This window comes from Erithacus rubecula (assembly GCF_903797595.1).
Source record: "Erithacus rubecula genome assembly, chromosome: 10".
Taxonomy (NCBI): Eukaryota; Metazoa; Chordata; class Aves; order Passeriformes; family Muscicapidae; genus Erithacus; species Erithacus rubecula.
In genome coordinates, this window is record NC_136662.1 from 9959702 (window position 1) to 9977882 (window position 18181).

General features: G+C 37.1%; 1 protein-coding gene across 1 annotated transcript in view; it reads left to right on the forward strand.

The window, feature by feature from the left end:
• Positions 1 to 18181, forward strand: part of DPYD (dihydropyrimidine dehydrogenase) — a 320908-nt gene that overhangs the window by 154101 nt on the left and 148626 nt on the right. Inside the window, exons 12-13 of the mRNA XM_079314282.1 lie at positions 3535 to 3719; positions 10149 to 10364. Of these exons, the coding sequence (XP_079170408.1) occupies positions 3535 to 3719; positions 10149 to 10364 (401 nt within the window). The remainder of the gene's footprint in view (positions 1 to 3534; positions 3720 to 10148; positions 10365 to 18181) is intronic.

An 18181-nucleotide genomic window follows, 5' to 3' on the forward strand; every position in this document is an offset into this window, starting at 1 on the left:
TTTATACTTTAACCCACTCATTGTTAATTTTTATTTTTAAACTTTGAGAAGCATTTTCTAGGGAACAAATGAAAAAAAGTTTCCAGAGCTGTGACCTCATAAATTAAAAAGATCTTAGTTTTCCTTTGATCAAATATAGAACTCCAAATGGCACAGAAACCAGGAGTTCTGGAATTTAGAAGGACTGTTGAGTTTCTTCATAGAGCCTGCTCAGACAACTGGGTGACTTTGACCTCTGGGCACTGAAGCCTTGACTATCTAATGAGAGAGTAGAGGGGAGGAAGAAAGGCTGTGACAGCCCAGCTGGGATGCCCTGGATCCCCCTGCTAGCACAGCATCTGCCTTGAACCAGCAGGCTTTGAATCACCAGATTTGTAACTAAATTGTTACATAAAACTGGAATTTATATACATTCAAAAGATTCCTATTGAAATAGGCAGGAGTTTTCCTGCTGAGTCATTTGGAATAGGATTCTTCTCCACAAATAGGTTTCCTGAACTAGTTTGGGTGCAGCAGTTCCACACTCTGAAATGGTTACCCATTCTCAATATCCAAAAGTGGCTTCATGATGATTTCTAAAGCTTTGTTTACTTAGGGCAGAAATTCTGCTCTTGGACTCAATAGACATCAGGCACTTCTGCTTGCTGGTGACAGACAGAAAACAGAGCCAGTAGCAGCTTGAAGCAGGATTCTCTCCCACTGTAACTGGACCCAGCTTTATCCAGTCAAACCATTTTTTAATGCTGTTCAGGACAGTACTTGGGGTAGAGAATGTTGGAAGCAGGATCGTGCCTTTCTTTATTTGGGCATTTAGACTGGGCAGTGTCAGCAGTTAATCTGGTATTGCATGTGACAACTGTAGTTACACATTTTAGATTAAGAAAGTTACAGTATATTTGTATTTTTCAGAAGTAATGCTACTATTCGCTTTAAAGGAATTCTGTAAGATGGTTATCAAAAATAACATTAATGAGCTACTAAAGCTAAAATTATAGGAACTTATGAAATTGGTTAAACATAAAAACCATTAAACTGTTTATTGAAGCTTCACAGATATACTGCAGCTAATGAGCATTTCTGCTATTTAAATAAGCCCAAATTGAACACACATTACATAGATGCATAATTAGTCATGGCAGTCACACAGAGACTCACTTTTAAAGCTTTATTTGAGGAATCTTTTCCATTTGATTTGTTTTGTTAATTAAAATATTTTTTCTGTATTCACTTATATTTTAATATTGTTTCTGCAAATGCTATAATTTGCTGCTGTGTTTCCATTTGTGTTTGTTTGCTCTGTGAATATAGCAAATTTGGAAAATATATTCAGCACTGTCCTTTTGTTTGGCGTTATTTATGTTAGCATCACTTGATAGCAGTAGAATAATTAAATTGTATGGTGTCTTTCATCCAGAAGGATCTTTTCAAATGATATATAATATCTCACTAGGCTGGGGAGGAGATGGCAGTACAAACACAGGATTGTAATTTGAATTTTCAAGAGAAAAAATATGTTAGTTTTAAACTTTGAAGACTGAAACTGAGAGGGTGAAGGTTTTTAAAGATACTCTTTACCTCTGTCCCAAATATTTAATATCTGTTTTGCTTGTTCAATGTCAAACACCAATTCAGAGAGCCAATAATTCAAGCTCATGTTTGGCTCTTGGGCTCTCTCCCACCCTTGCAGGGGCAGAGAAGGGACTTCTTTTTCTGAAGACAAAAGTTCTCCCCTTCTTTGTGCAGGTGTCTAGGTGGTTATCCCTTCAGCCCCCCAGCTGCACCACCCAGGTGTATCAGATCCAAATTGAGAGGATGTCAGGAGCCCTTATATAAAATGCTTTTTGAACCATACCCTTTTTTTTTTTTTCTGTATATAACCTAAATCTTGGAGATTATAAGAAAGAAAGAAAGAAATAGCAGTTGGATGCCATGTCAACCTTGCCACCAGGGAAATGTTCTTTCTTGGTTTTAAAAACACTGCTCAGGCAGGCAAATCCCCAGGCCTGGAGAGATGTTTCAGGTGAAGATATGTTGGGCATTCTTCACACTCAAAAAGCTTTTGGTATAATTATGTCCAGACAGCTATTTTAGAACAAAGCAATTCAAAGAGATTTGAGAAATGTAATAGATACAGGATAACAGAGGCAATACCCTATTTTTCCACAGGATGAAATAAGTAGTCAGAACTTCCAGTTTTACATAATTTCTTTTGAAAAGCTACATTTTCAACAGCATGTTGTCCTCAGACACCTTTACTCTGGTCCAGTCCTGTCTCAGACAGAAGTCATTTCTTAAATCCTGAGTACCAAATCCTGCAGTACCAAGTTTTTCTCTGTTTTTTTCCAAACATGTCTTTACAAGCCTGTACATATTTAACTTGTGAGAGCTGTCTAGGCCACATGCTGTGATGGTACCACTGCATGCAATAATTTATCCTATATATGACAAATATAAGATGATCAAAAGCTTTCTTGAAGTACAGACAGTCTGAGGCACAAAGAGAAAGTTAATGTATCGATTTCTGAAGGATTTTTGATTAAACTGCTATCAACCAACTCTTTCCTTTTAAAAAACCCCCACAAACAGAAAAAGCCCAAACCCAAACAAACCAAAACCCTCATTTTCCAGATGAAAAATGTCTCAGTTGTGTTGGTTGTGTTCCATGTCATCTTTCAGTAATTTAGATATTTTTATAGGAAATAATTTCTTAAGTTTTTGAGTTTGCTGCCACCCAAATATTATTTTTGTCAACTTAAGCCACATGTATATGCCAGGTGGGACAGACTGTGCAAGAAATAGGTCCTGCAGAGAGATTAAATACTTCTGGTAGAAAATCTGCTAGTCTTTCAGTTAGAACTGTCTTCTCTGATTTGGTCTTCTGAACAAGTTGCAAAAAATTCCTTTGAATTGAAACTGCATTTTATTGCAGAATGTTTGGTTACTGAAGACAAAGCTGTATGGCCCCCCCATTTTGATAGATACCATCAGAATTTGCTAAAAATATTTATTGAAAAGATTATTCTCTTAATGAAGCTACTTTAAAGTGCCTTGCGAATATAGTAATTTAAAAAATACTAACAGAATATTTTTCTGAGCATTTATTTGTATTTAATGACATTTATATAATGCCATGCAGTATAATTTTTTTTATTTTCACATCTGCATTATTTGGAGGACAATAATATTTCATGTCTATTTCATGTCTATATGTGCTGTTTTCTAACAGCATGAAAAATATTAAGATCTCTTAATACATGCTCTAAAAAATTGAGGAATTCTAGTGAAAAAGATGCAAAATATATTGTTGTCTTGTAACCATTTAATTTTGTTTATGGTTTTATAGTTTTGTTCTTAATATGTGTAACAAGCTTTGAAGTGAGCCTTTCTTCCAGGGTGTTCTGAGTTTAAGTAAGATGGCTTTGACTTTAATGAAAGATATCTTTCTCAACATTAAATTTTCTAATTGTTATAGGCATATATTTGACGTTTTTTTTCTTTCTTTAATTAACATATTTACAATTTATTTAATTACAGTCAGAGAGGCCATGGCACCTATCAAGTTTAACAGATGGGGTCTCCCTGAAGTGGACCCAGAGACGATGCAAACAAGTGAGCCCTGGGTGTTTGCTGGGGGTGACATTGGTGGCATTGCCAACACTACGGTGGAATCCGTGAACGATGGCAAACAAGCTTCCTGGTACATGCACAGATACATCCAGGTGACTTCTGCTTTTCTATTTCCCAGTTTTATCTGCTTTTAGATATTTCTAGAAATAATTTCGTTTTGATTGATTATACAAGTTTTGAGGAACTAATACCTAGATTATCTGGTGATTAGAACATTACAGATTCATTCAGCTTGGATCATATATTGGAGTTTGGGTAGATGAACTCAACTTTCTTACATTATCTTAACACTAAAATTCAAGCAATATTTTCTTGGCCTCAGCTCTGCATTCCACTCAAGGGTAGTAAGCTCCCTGCACAAGAGACACTGCAAGCAGAAGCCTTAATTGGGTAATTGGGGAAAAGGAATGGGCTCCATAAGTATTCAAAAGTAAAATCTTCCAGTAGTGCATAAAGTAAAAATTGACTTCTGCCAATGTTGTTACCTTGGGAAGACATTTTTAGTTTACTAACAGTTTACAGAATGTTGGGGTTATCTACACTGGAACATGAGTTTGCTCTGATAAGACTGATCAGCTGGGTACAAGTGCTTGACACAAACTAAACATTGAATGCACAGAGACAAATAATGCAAAGGAGAATTTAACTGAGAAATGTGAGATCTACAGATGACTTGAAAAACTTGGCAACCACATCTCCCTTTGGTTCTTGCATGTTGCTGACTCTGCCCTAATTTTTCTAGTAGAAGAGCACAAAGTCTGGAGGAGCTGAATAGAAACCTGCTGAGACAGAGACACAGCCTAGAGAGCCGACTGACAAAAAGTGTGTTGGTAGTGCAGGGAACTTTTAAGAAACATGATACATGATTCATTCTCCCACATAAAGAGATTTGAACAACTGAAGTTGGGACTGTAACAGCTCAATGTCTTTCTCCCCCATCCATCTGCTCAAAGCCTCTCTGATTGCATGTTTGTGCAATTTCATGCTGTTGGGGTCTGATTTCACTTCCTAAAAATACTTCAACTGAAAGCTTGTTGTTAGTATCTGTGCATATTTTTTCGCACTTGTTCTAAAGCACTGTTTGTGTCCTGCCTTCTTAGACCCTATGAAAATGCTGAGTGTGAAACATCTTTAATCCCTGACCTGCTTGCTTAATTTCTCAATGCACGGTGATTTTGGGTAACTATGGTAGGGGAGAGAAGGTATCTCCTCGTTTTTGTCTCCTTATTCAACCTCTTAGAAATACAGGCATTATTTATAAAACCCTCCTTTATTGTGTTTCTTCCTCCTCAAAGCTTTCCCCCCTCCCCCCTTTGGAATGTATTTAATACTTCGGAAAAAATCTGAATAGTCATGGCTTGAGAATTAGAATTTTAAATCAAGCAGACTTGTGATATTAGAGCATTTCTGTTACCCTTTGCAGGTTTCAAGGCAGCTTATTCAACCTTACAGTCTCACCAGGAAGCTAATGGGAAAGCCTTACAGCAATCTTCACAGGAAAGTTTCCAAATGTCAAGTGTCACCTTTCCAGCTGTTAGATGAATGGGTTGCCCAAGGGCATTTATTTGGATGTGCAGCCCTTGTAAAATCTGGTTGCTGTGGTGCAAAATGCTGTAATTTGGCAATTTACTTCACCAGTGTTTTGACCTGGTAGAAATTTTAGTGACTGGAGGAGTTTGTTTTAAAACAAGTTGTTTAGAGAAGGCTGACAGAATGGTTGTATGACCCTACTGTTCATAGGAACAGGTGTGTGCATGTGTGCCTGCCTTTGTGCTCATGTGTGTGCACATGCACTCAGTTCACAGCTGAGCTGTATTCTGGAAACTTCAAAAGCAAATGAAAAAATACTCTTGCACACCACCTTACTTTCAGTCTTCTGTGGGATTCTAAAGCGGGCAACCATCCTGAATCAAGTCCACAATAAATTTTAAATAAATGTAATGATACTGTCTATGTTTCAGTTAAGGGGTGGCCATTTCCAAAATCACCAACTATCTCAGCACCAAGACCTGTAAATGATGCAGTCAGTCTTCATCAAAATCAAACTATTCCATAGGATTTCTCAACTAATCCAGGACAATGTCAAAGAGTGTAGCTCAAACCCACCATGCTGACTACTTGCAGAATGCAGTGTTTGAACAGCATGCAGCTTGTATCCCAACCTACTCCAGGCAAAAGGCTAAGCAAGCAGATGGGGCTGGTGCATGCCCTGAAACTCCAGTCACTGCAGGCTCTGGCACGTGCTCAAGTCAGGCGTGAGATCCAGACTCCAGGACTCTTCAGCAGAAATGCCTTATGTTCAATACTGAGAGTTATTTACAGAAGCTTCTTGGCTGCTCTTATGCTGGAAACTTTCCATCTATTAGTTGCCTAAATATCTCCTGCCTCTTAACATATTCCTCCCACTATATGAGGCATAGGTTCAGCTCAAGAATCGTTGCCTGCAGCTGTGTCAGGTTGGTTTCTATAAACATGACCAGTCAGAGCCTAACTAAGGATAGCTGTAGTAGAACCTGTTAGGAAATACAATCAGTCTTCCTAGAACCATTCCTTCCAAGGCTTCAGAGATCCAAACAGAATCAGCCCAATTCTTGCAACTTTCTACTACTCACATTTTTTCACAATTTGGGCTTCTTTTGTTATTCCATGAATGAAGTAAAAATTTCAATTAAATAATAGTGATTGATTTAGTTTGGGGATTGTAAGCCTTCACTTTTTTTCAACAATGACTTTATGATCCTGTGCAGAAGCAATAAAGGCTTTCATTTTGACCATTCATTCCTTTTTGATCTGTGAATGGATTTAATAGTATAATAGTTATATTCAGGGTAACTCACAATTATTGCAGGACTAACTTTTAATTTTCTATGCCTATCTTGGGGGCAAAAACAGTTCCAATGGTTTCTTGGATGACTGTGCCAGTCTTAATGCTTCACTCCTGTTCTATTTGTACACTAACTTGTGGGCTATTTTCCCAAATATGACAGTCAAGCTGCCATCTTCTTCTCACTAAAGTCCCTTTTTAAAAGTGACTTTTTTTTCTAAATCACAGTAAGTTCTCATTTATTTAAATCTATTATTCTTCTTTACTGTAGCCTTCCAGAGCAAAGTTTCTTTTATATTTTTCCTAGACTGAAATGTACATGATACATTTAGAGAATAGAGGTCTGGATCCCAGCTGATATAAATTGCACTTCACTAAGACATTATTCAAGATGAATTTTGAGCATATCATGGTGATATTTTGAACTATGATTGTACATTTTCTATTTTTTCTTTACCTATGCTGTCAGAAAATATATGGGCATTGTATCTGAAGAGTATAGTGTTGATTCTTTATCAAGATTGACCATTCTCATATATTCCTTGAGCATATACATTATTTCATAATCAGTACCAGAACTGGGAGGTTTCCAGGAAGCTTGAATTTGAAGCCATTAGTTGTGTTGTCTGTTTCTTTTCAGGATGACTGCAGGGAAAAAAATTAATGTGCCTTTGTTTAGCAAGAACAATGTATGAAACACTAGCATATAGCAGCAATAAAGCAGCATTTGCAAAAAAGGTGAATTAAAGGCAGGTTCAGGAAGCCTGGTGATTCAGTTGCTTGCCTCTGAATAAACTGTATGTCTGTTATAGAAGGAGAAAACCAGGAAGGAGCTTAGAAAATCTATGTCAAAGTGGACAGAGCTTGAGCAAACCTGATGCAGCTGACACTGCTTTGAGCAAGGATTATGATGAGATAGTCTCCAGGTGTCCTTCCAACCACAGCCATTCAGAGATTGTGTGAAATAATATCAACATATTTACCACACAGCTAATTGATGGATAATTGGAGAGAAGATAGCAGAAGCAAGGGAAAAAAGACATGTTTTCATAAGATCAGACTTTTAAATGGAAAAAGTCAGAGTAAGATGGAAGTATTCAGGAAAACTCTTCCAGGCAGTAGGACTTGTGGAGAAGTCTCTGTGAAAAATAACAGTAATACAACTACTTGCTTTCACAGTCTATCTTTGTTAAAGGCCAGAAAATGTAGTTAGACCATATCATTCTGGTTAGGAATTTTCTCCATCTAAAGAAAATTAATGTAAAAAATTGCATCAGGTCTAAAGCTGGGTTCCTGTCTCAGCCCTGCACAGCAGCTCCTGTGCTTTTGCCTTCAGGCCAGTCCTTTACCCTGTTTAGGGTAAAGCAAACCCACTGCTTGCAGTGTGCTGGGGATTCTTCCCCACCCTGTTCCAGTCTCCAAAAAATTGTTCTGATTGGAACAAGTACCTGCAATATTGGTAGCTCAGTTGGTTGACATCAAATTAAGAGGAAGAATGGGCCACACTTTTTGTCCTCTACTCCTAAAAATCAAGAGAAGAGTTATTATAAATAGACTCTTGTCTGCAGACTTTCTTTTCCTATTTGTTTGTGCAATGTCAGGGAAATCCTTCATTATAAAGATGATTTCACTTTCAGGAATCTATATACCTTTTTTTTTCCTTTATAGAAAAAAAATGGCTTTGTAGAAAATAATGCATCAAGGCTTATAAAATATATTTATTTTATAAGCATTGTCCTGAAAGAAAAAAAAAACAAAACCAGCAAAGATTCAGCACTCTCTGCCTATTTGTCTATAACAAATGATATTTACAAGCTATAAATAGTTTGTGCTCAGTCCTCAGACTGAAATGTATTCACAGAGAACACTTGAACAATTCTGAGTAGCAAATTAATTCGAAGTAGAAAATTTGGTTTATTGCTCACATGTGTGTAAAGGTGGAGTTGACCAAACAAGTCTTTCTTTGATGTCATTCTCACAGAATGAAAATCCAAGAGTTTTTGGTAAGAGTTCAGAATAACAGTGTTGATTTCAGCCGACTTCCCCATTTTTAGATATGTAGGAGACAAAAAGTGGTAGCATTTAAAAAATGCTTTAATTTGAATTGTGTGATCCAGGATTTTCAGGTTTGGGATTGCAAACAACATTTTACAGTTGAAATATAAGAAAAACAAACAAACAAAGTTAAAATGATGAAATCAAACTCAAAGTAATAAAAAGATAAAAAGGCAAAACTGTCTTTTATTTTTAGGAATCTTTAGAAGTTAATTTTTCCACAGTTACGGACCCATCATACAGGCTAGGACAATTCTGCTACTTTCAATGCTTTCAAGCCATCAGAAAATTTGGCCCCAAAATGTATCCTCTTTGTCCAAAGTTTCAAAGATCTGGAGTCAGAATAGTGTGAAAGGAATCCACACAGTCCCAAAACCAAACAGACATGAACTCTCAGGTTTTAAACCAGCCTAAGAAACAAAAGACAATAAAAAAGACAAAAAATTCCTCATCTGTGCTTATCAGTTTTCACTGGTAAAAATTGATTAAATAAGTTTCTTAAAAAAAAATCCAAAAATCCAAAAGACAGCAATTCCTGGGTGGCTGAGGTTTGTAGTCTGCTACAGAAAATCTTCTCCAGACTTCAAGTACTGGTTCTTTTTGCTCTGCTGAGAAAAATCTTCTTTTTAAAGATAGAAGAAACTGCTGTGTTCTTAGCTGTGACTTATTAGGAACACAGACATTGCAGGGCTTCTCCGTGTTGGAAGTTCCTGCTTTGTTTCTTCATGATTTTATTGAGTCAAGCATTTGAGTGAACAAAGATTTCAGTTCTACCCATCACAGCCTGATTAGGATGTTGTTCAGTATCCATAAATGGAAAAAGTTTTTCTCCCTACAATTTTTATATTATTAAATGCAACACATACATTGAATGCTTTTCACAGACTCTTCAGAGAAAAGACACTTTCAAATGAAAACAAAGCTGCCACAGTGGTGGCACAGCCATAATGTATATGATGTTTTTGATGGCAATCAGACTCTAACTTTTTTCTGTCTTGAAGTATATTAATACTACTACAATTAAATATAAACCCAGTTTCAGGTTTAGTTTTAAAAAATTAGTTTTGCATGGGTATGCCATTTTGTAGGCTATATAAAATCATTCAGAGTGAGGGGAAAAAGGTTCAGAGGTTCATGGAGTTAAGGCTGAGTGATCCTCCACATGATGCTTTCTCTCATTTTTCACTATTTCTTACACTTTTTAGAGATTGGAATGTGAGAAGGGAGCTAGAAGAGCTCTGCCTGTATACCCTGGGTTTTTTCAATCTCATGTTACTGACTGCTGTAGGGAGTAGAGGTGGCTCTTCAGAAAGGCTGAACACACCTTTGGACTGAACCAGGCTTATCAGTACAGGATGTAAAGTACATCCAGATGTTTCTTCATTATTTTTGTTGCTGTCATTCAGTTATTTCTAGCATAGCATATTATTTCAGCATGAAGACAGGGCTTAAGATGTTACATAAGTGAATGGTTGCATGTTTTGCTGATTTGCAAGTCCAAACACAAAACAAATACTTAAAGTTTTGGTTATTATATAGTAATTATTCCCTTATTACGATTAATAATAAATTGTTTAAAAATAGATCAGAAATTTGGTGATTTAGTGCTGTTTTGTTTTTTTTGTTGTTGTTGTTTTTACAGTCTTTATATGGTGTTGCAGTTCCTACAGTTCCAGAGCTGCCTCTCTTCTATACTCCTATAGATTTGGTGGATATCAGTGTAGAAATGGCTGGACTGAAGTTCCCAAATCCTTTTGGCCTTGCCAGTGCAACCCCTGCTACCAGTTCTTCAATGATTCGGAGAGCATTTGAAGCTGGATGGGGCTTTGCTGTCACTAAAACATTCTCCCTGGATAAGGTAAGGAAATATTTTAATGTCTGTGCATGTAAACATATCTTTGTATAACTGAGAAATCTTCCCTTATATTGCCCCAACTTCTAATATTAGCCAACTATTAAGTGAAAAAATCCTTTTTTTTAAATTCTGCAGTGCAAATGTTTACTGTGAAGGATCAGAATGTAAAAGGAATGAGTAACAGCTTTGTCACATAACTCATGAAAGGCAGATTCTGTGCCAGAGGCTGCCAAAATAAGCCATTGAACTGGAGGTGCAGTTGCAATGTGATAATGTGGCTGCAAAGAGGAGGCTGGGTGGGTAGTGGAAGAGAAGGATGGAGGCAACATAAAACCAAACCTATGGAGAGAAGAGCACAGTGACATCAACCTTAAGGAACATATAGTGGAGGAGGAAGGAGGTAAAATCAAGTCTTGGAGCCTATGGCTCAGTGTGGCACCTTAAAAAAAGCATTTGGTGTAGTTTTAAGCTTGTTTGAATTCAGGAGAATTGCAGCTTCTTGTTGCTACATTCAAAATGGTAAAGTGATATTGAGCAAGAAGTTTACACAGTGAAAGAAAATAACAGCTTTGATAAACAGATCACAGAGAAAAGAAACAGGTTTTTGGCTGAGATGTAGATATGGTTTGACTTGTGGAGAGAGGAAGGAAAGCAAAGGTGAGTCCTTGAACATAGGCCTAAGTAACAGTGTGAGTAATAGCAACATATAACAGTTTGTACATATAAGAACCAGTAACAGTAGTGTGGGCTGAAGAAAGCTTTTGAATTTAATTTGAATACAAGGACCCTTTATGCTTGGTTCAGAGGGGAGATATACAAGGGTTCTGATGGAAGGATAAGAAGAAAAGGTGGATTTGTTCCTCCAACACCTTTCCATGGGTAGGTACCATAGGTAAATTAACTATAGTGGGTGCCCCTCTAGCATGAGGAAGGTCTAAGGAAAAAATGCTGTATTGCTACAGAATCCCGTAAAATATGTCAGGCTGGATTCTGCTGTCACACCTGAGACAGTCTTGAGTGTTCATCTGGATTGCAGTGGAGATTCCAATCTACTTCACAGGGCTTCTTATTAAAACACTTCTTAGGACATAAATGTCATTCAAGTATGTTTACAACTGACTTAGCATGTATAACATACATAGCTGCAATTGTTCAGTGCCTAGGCTACAGGCAACCCATAGCAAGTAATGAGACTTATTTTTTTATCAATTTTATTGCTGGTATGCTGGCAGTCCTGCCAGACTTCACGTTGATTACTGTGCATCTCGAGAGCTAAACAGACACAGGCTGAGTTCCAGCTTGGGTGGGAGTTCAGGAGGGAAGACATGCATGTTGTAGGAAGTGATGTTGGTGCTATACTAAGCAGCAGACTCTGAGTCATTTCTGAAATGGCGACTGTGAAGTGTTCCACTGGATGCCATGCTCCGGGGGTGTGACTCAGATCAAGATCTTTCAAGTTTTTTTAAAGTATTGGTTGCAATAATATACTGCAGGTATTATTTAAGTTACTAAGTTCAGAAAAGTGCTACCTAAAAGTGAATTCTAGTTCAGTAATTGTTATTTCTGCTTCTTTCCTTCTAATATTCAGCAGGAAACAGTACTCTGTGCCTAAACTCTGTGCTGTATCTTCTAGAACTGTGTCCCACCTAAGTGATGCCTAATTTTTCTATTACTGTATTCCTCCCAGTACTGCACTTCCCACAGGTGTATTTGTGGCAGGATTTAAGATGCTTGGCTGAGAGGTGCTGCAGAAGCAAAATTGCTTATATTTATCAGAGTAACGCACTTAATACCTCAAAAATAAATATTTCAAATGGGAAGAAAAGCTCAGTAAGGTACAGCAGTTCTTATGCGAACTGACTATTATGGAAAGGCTGCTCTTGTACACTTAATGCTAGAACAAGTTGTTATGAGAGAGTTTGAAATATTATAGGTTGCTATAATATGCAAACATTTTTGTTTGTAGTTTTTTGGGTTTTTTTTTAACTTAGCTTCTGATTATGTAGATGTGAAATTTTCAGCAGGGAGCAGAATGCTCTCTTGGGCTGGGGTATCAGCAGTGGGGATTTCAGACTGAGATGTCCTGCCCAGCTAGGCAAAGCAAACTGCACAGCAGGATTAAGAGTAAAAATCTCCTGATGTAAGCCTGCAGAGCTGGTGGGAGGAGGAGGAGCAGCTCCCCAGATAGTGCAGCTCCCAAGAGTGGAAGAGATTCTGGGAAGGGAGAGAGCTTGCTAGACACAGTTTTTGGCAGCTGAAGGTTTTCTACTTCAGCCTTGATTGTGTGTGGTGCAAGTAGGATTCTGTGTTCTTCCCCTGTCTCCTCATTTGATCTGTCCTGGTAAGGCTTGACTGCTGGGCTTCAGTCTGACTTGCCAAGCACAACCTGCCTGTGTGGCCATGGGGAACTTAGCAGCAGCAGAAATTCTCCCTTTTCCAGAACCAATGACTAGATTTGCCACTGTGTTCAGCCACTGACAGGGGAAACCAGTGAATTCCCTGTTTACCATGGGCATCCCTTGGCACTTCAGCAAAAGTGACTGATGCAGGCTAAATATGAGAGACATATAGGTGGTGAAAAGCATATACAGCCCAATCACAAATTTCCATACATTAACTACAGTGTGATGGAATAAGGTCAGAGAGAAAAGCATGATAAATCTTGGAAGAAGGGGATCCAAGGACAGAAATAAAAAGGACTCAGGCTGGAGAGCTGTGATTCTTGTAAGACACAGGATTTATTTCATATGAGCTACTTCTCCTTTTCTCTCTTTCATCTTCTAGCTCAGAAAGATCTTTTAAAACACAAGGCCAGGGATCCCTGCAGCCCATGGGAGACCCTACTGCCTTGTACAGAGGAGCTGTTGGGTAACAGTGCTGGAGCTCAGCATCTGGACAGTAATTTACTTCCCCTGGTCTTTCTAATCCTCTTGTGTCATTGGCTCACCTTTAAAGCTTCACATGCTGCCCAGAGGGAGCGAGCACAGAGCACACAGTTTCCTCACTCCCTCTTTAAACACCCACCTCCCTTTTTCAGAATTGTCTTCATGCCTACCTTTGTAGCATTTTCTGTTTGTAGAGTGAGCATTTCAACTGTGAGTGATTCAGCAAAGTTTGTTCTTGCATACTACTGTACTATTGTTGAAAAGCTAATGTAAGGACTAGCTGAAATTCCTTCTGGGTGTTTATACTTGGAAATATACTGCACTCTACATACTTTGGAAGGTGCTGGATATTATAGTGTATAGCAAATATTAATCATAGGGGACTGTACCTCTGTGTGTCTGTTGGTATCTATGAGGGAGATAATGACTTGTAGAATTTTATTTAATAAATTAAACATCTTTGCACAGCTGCTTTAGTATCAACTAAATTTGATTTCTTCTAGAAAAGAGAACTGCTTTTGAAATGGACAATCACTAGGAAAGACAAATGGTAGCAGAATAGAAGTGCCCCTTCACACACCTTTATGTATATTCATGTCTTCCCTTTTTGACTGCAGCATCAATAGCTCCTTGCTCTCTTAGTTCATATAGTATTTCTGTCTTATTCAGATAACTGTATGCAGCAACATATTATTTGTAAATTCTGTTTGCAAGGTATTGAAGGGAAAGGGGGGAGCTGCATATCATAGAGTCCACAATAAATGGATACCAATTATTACCTCTTTTAGAGCTTAGATGAACAGAAAACTACATGCAGAATGACAGATACTGCATTAATTAGACACATAACTGTGAGTGGGAGGGCCATAGGAGAGGTGCTATACTGAGCTGGCTTATTTACTAAGAATTTATTAGTGAGTATTATTTAGAACACAAAATTTGTATTAAAACCTGCAATCAGAAAGTTTGTATAAACATAGTACCAAAATAAATCAAAGGTTATATGAGATGTGTAAATCCCTATGCCATATTCACTACCACGGTGAGAAGTTTATAGCAGAAATTAGGGTTTTATCAGCTGAATCCAGGCTTTGTTGTCCTCTCACTGCATTGTATGGGATGTTTAGAAAGATGAAAAAACAACTGGGTTAGCAGAAATGTTTACTTCGATTTTTAGATGCTTCCTTCACTTCTAAAATTTAATTCTGATTAATCAGATACATCTGTCTTTATTTTGTTGTGACATGCATTGATTTGTGATGCTGTCGCTTTCAATAATGCAGAAACAGTTGCCTTTATTATGAGAACCAGCAGAAATCAACATGCAGACTAACTTCATTTCTAATCTTTAATTTTTTATCATTACATATGAAGCAAGTTGTGTGGATGATTTTAAAAACAAAGCTACAATTAAAACTAGATTAAATTTGAACTAAACCATAGTGGAGAAAACTTTCTAGCTATAATATAGGTTTATTCAGTTTGCAGATGTAGATTTTACAATACATTTTCAGAACCATTTCTAAATAAAAATGATTGCTGGCAGAGAATTAATTAATTTTCCCAGTGTATATTGCATTTCTATGTTATGCTGTTATTACAATATACATATTCAGACTTCAGCTAGTTCTGTCTCTGTACATTTGCACTGTGTGCACCTCACTTCATAATTGAGGGTGGTAAAAAATCACAGTACAATGATGCATTGTTTTCCATAACATTAGTATTTCACAGAAGTGAATCTGTATTACAAAATGTATATTTTTGTATGATATTACAGCACAGTAATTTAGATTAAACTAGTTATAATTTATGGTGCCAAGCCAAAAAGCTATTTAAGATGCATTAAAATGCAGAACCATGACATTTGAAATTCTGATGTTCTTAATATGACAAAGGTTATTCTATGGAGTTTTGCTATAATATGAAATATTAATATTTCACAATACAGTTTTGATGAAGTACAATTTGCCTAGCTTGCATATGATAAAGAAATTAAATGCTTACCAAGGGAGTTCAGTGAGAATTAGAGCCCCGCCTGAACATCTGCTTGAAATGTTATTATCCTGTCCTACTGACAGCATCGCTCCCTCATTGTTTTTCAAGATTGACAGCTGAATATTGTACTGATTTCTGCAGCAAATATGTCTAGGTGAACTTTGTTTGGTTTTTAGGAATTTAGAACATGCTTTTGATTTCCATCCTATAATTTTTTTTATACTCTTGACATTTGTAGATGCCAGATTGAGGTCTAGTATGCTGTAGCAAAGATAGACCATTGACTTGCAACGAAATGCCAGTTGATATCTCAGTAAACAGAAATATTACTATGCTTTATTGTGTGGTCTGTATGAAAGCTGTATGGGCTTTCTTTGGGGAGACAAATGATCAGATTGTTAATGTCAAATATAAAAGGGACTGTTTGCCTTTCTACTAAACAGCGTTAGACAATTTTTATTAACTACATTTTTTGAAAGGAAAAATGAGCGTTTTGTGGGATTCCTTAGCATGTAACACCCTTAAGTGAAATTATTTTCTTGTTTTACAAGTTTTAAAATTATTATTATTGATTTTAATGTTCGTAGGAGTTCTTATGTCCTTCATTTTGTTCCATATTTCTGAAGGAGTTTTAGTAAGTATCATCTTTATTGTTTCATAATTTCTGTATTTTTAGATCAGTGCATAAAATCAGCGAAGTTTGACAGGAGGGGTAAAAGGCTATGCTAGAGAAGTGCTATAGAATATCATTAATATATTTTAAAATGCTGTGGTTATCCATTGTACTCTTACACAGGAAATGTGTTATTTATCCACAAAAAAAGGAACAAAAAATTCTGTGAATCTAAGTAGCAGGAAAACAGACTTGCCTCCTCTTTCCTTGAGAAAAAGTATTTCTCTGATACGTTCAACTTAAGGACCAGATCTCATCTCTCTACTCATTTTTACCCTATCTGTGACCCAATTTAAAGGCTGGAGACTTCTTTGTATGAAGATAACTTTAAAAGCATCTAAATTGCTGTCTGAGGAACTGGAAAGGACTGCATTTAACCATTCTTGTTCCTTAGTCCATACACCTGGTGATTTAGGGGTTTGGCATATCTTATCATATGTATCATATATATCTTATCATATGTAGGGTATATTTGGCATATCTTCCCCCTGGAAAAGATGTAGCACAGCCTGAACACAGTGAGAGACCAAAGATCCCAGGACTGAGAGCTTTAGCAAAGTGATTTTTGATAAGCCAAGGCCTTTCTACCACAGATGAAGTCTGCATCAGGTAGATGCTCACCTTAAACTGATCAAGGTGTGCATCTTGACACCACTGAATTGGCAAGTGAGGCACTTTGGACCATTTAAAAATCTTGCCATCTGGTTATTTTGGCCAATTAGTATTTTGAATGCTGAAGATAACAAGCTGCATTTTTAAAGCAAGAGTTTAACAACAATCCATAAAAAGTTTCTCTCTCTGTGATTGTATTTACTACTTTGGAAATAAAAACTTCTTACAAGTTCATGATAAAAAATTAAACCTCTGGGGAAATGTTTAGTCCCACTCATCCTGTAGCATTAAATATCACAGAAATGCTGCACTTCTTCTGCAGTGGGAGTCTCTTTTCTGCACGGAGTCTCTCATGGGGAAGTTTGTTATCTCAGGGCGTGGAGCACAATGTGACAATTCATCAGTGGAAGACAGAGGGATCTGTCAGGCTGGGGTGTTGCACATTGAGTCAGTAAACCTCCTCTGTGCTAAAGAACATTTTTACAAATAGAGGATCAGCAGTTTTCTTCCCATGTGATGATTTTTTTCTGCCATTCACCCTGCTGGAGCAGAGTGAGTGTGGCTGTAACTTTTATGGCTTGAGCTCATGGTCAGTTGCACAGAGTCTAAGCTGGCAGTGGCTTACCTTCCTCAGAGCTGGCCAGCAAAGGGAAAACCAGACACATGTCTAAAACTGCTTCTCAGTAGGCTGCAGGATCCTCAGCTATGTCTAAAGGATTTGGTTTTTATTCACCTGGGGATTTTTAACACGGTATTTAGAGGTTGTTTCCTTTTCCCATCTTTTTGTTCTGGAGTCTGGTTTAAAACGGTGTAGCCAGAGTGCATATACATATATACATACATGTAGTGTAAGTGTGAACATTAATCTTGAGCTTGAATATTTCAGGCAGTTTGTGTATAAAAGACTTAATTTTTTAAAAAAAAGATATTTTTTAATCTGAAAACTATTGTGTATTGTAATTAAACTTAGAGTGCACTTAGATTGACATAACTAAGGAGCAGTTCAAGTGTAATTCTGAAAGAGCATACAGACTGCAACACTGAGGATTTTGCTACATAAACCTTTATATAAAACATACCTTCCGAAAGCAGGAGTGTTCATTCCTGCCCAGCATAGTATGTGCTGTTCTGGTAGTGACCAGTACTTAAGAGAGGACATAATTTCCATTCACAGAGCAACTATTACCCTGTCAGTCAAACAAAATGGATGCAAATTTTACATGGGTAAAAAAATCAGGACAGTATTTCTTTTTATATTGAAGAAGCTGCTTTGCTTTTTACTAATTTTGCTTTATTTACCTTGTTCTTCTGAAAATACCTGCAAATATTTATCAAGAGAGAGACGAGGATAGCACACATGCATGACTTTCCAAAACTGCGGAGGATCTGCAAGTCCTGTTGGCTGTATCTGAAGTACCCAACATTTTTGAATATCACATCCTGAATAAACAGGATTCTGAAAAGCAAATATGTAACATACTTGTGTAAAATAACCACTCAGCTACATTTTTCTGTGGTTGTTTTGTATGTCCTTGGAAGGTTGTTGGTGATCTTGAAGATGACTCACATATTTTTTTTCTGAAAGGAATTCAGCTAAAAAGGCAATTTGAATGTAAGCTAGAAATTGGCAAGTATAATTCTGAAATTTAGAA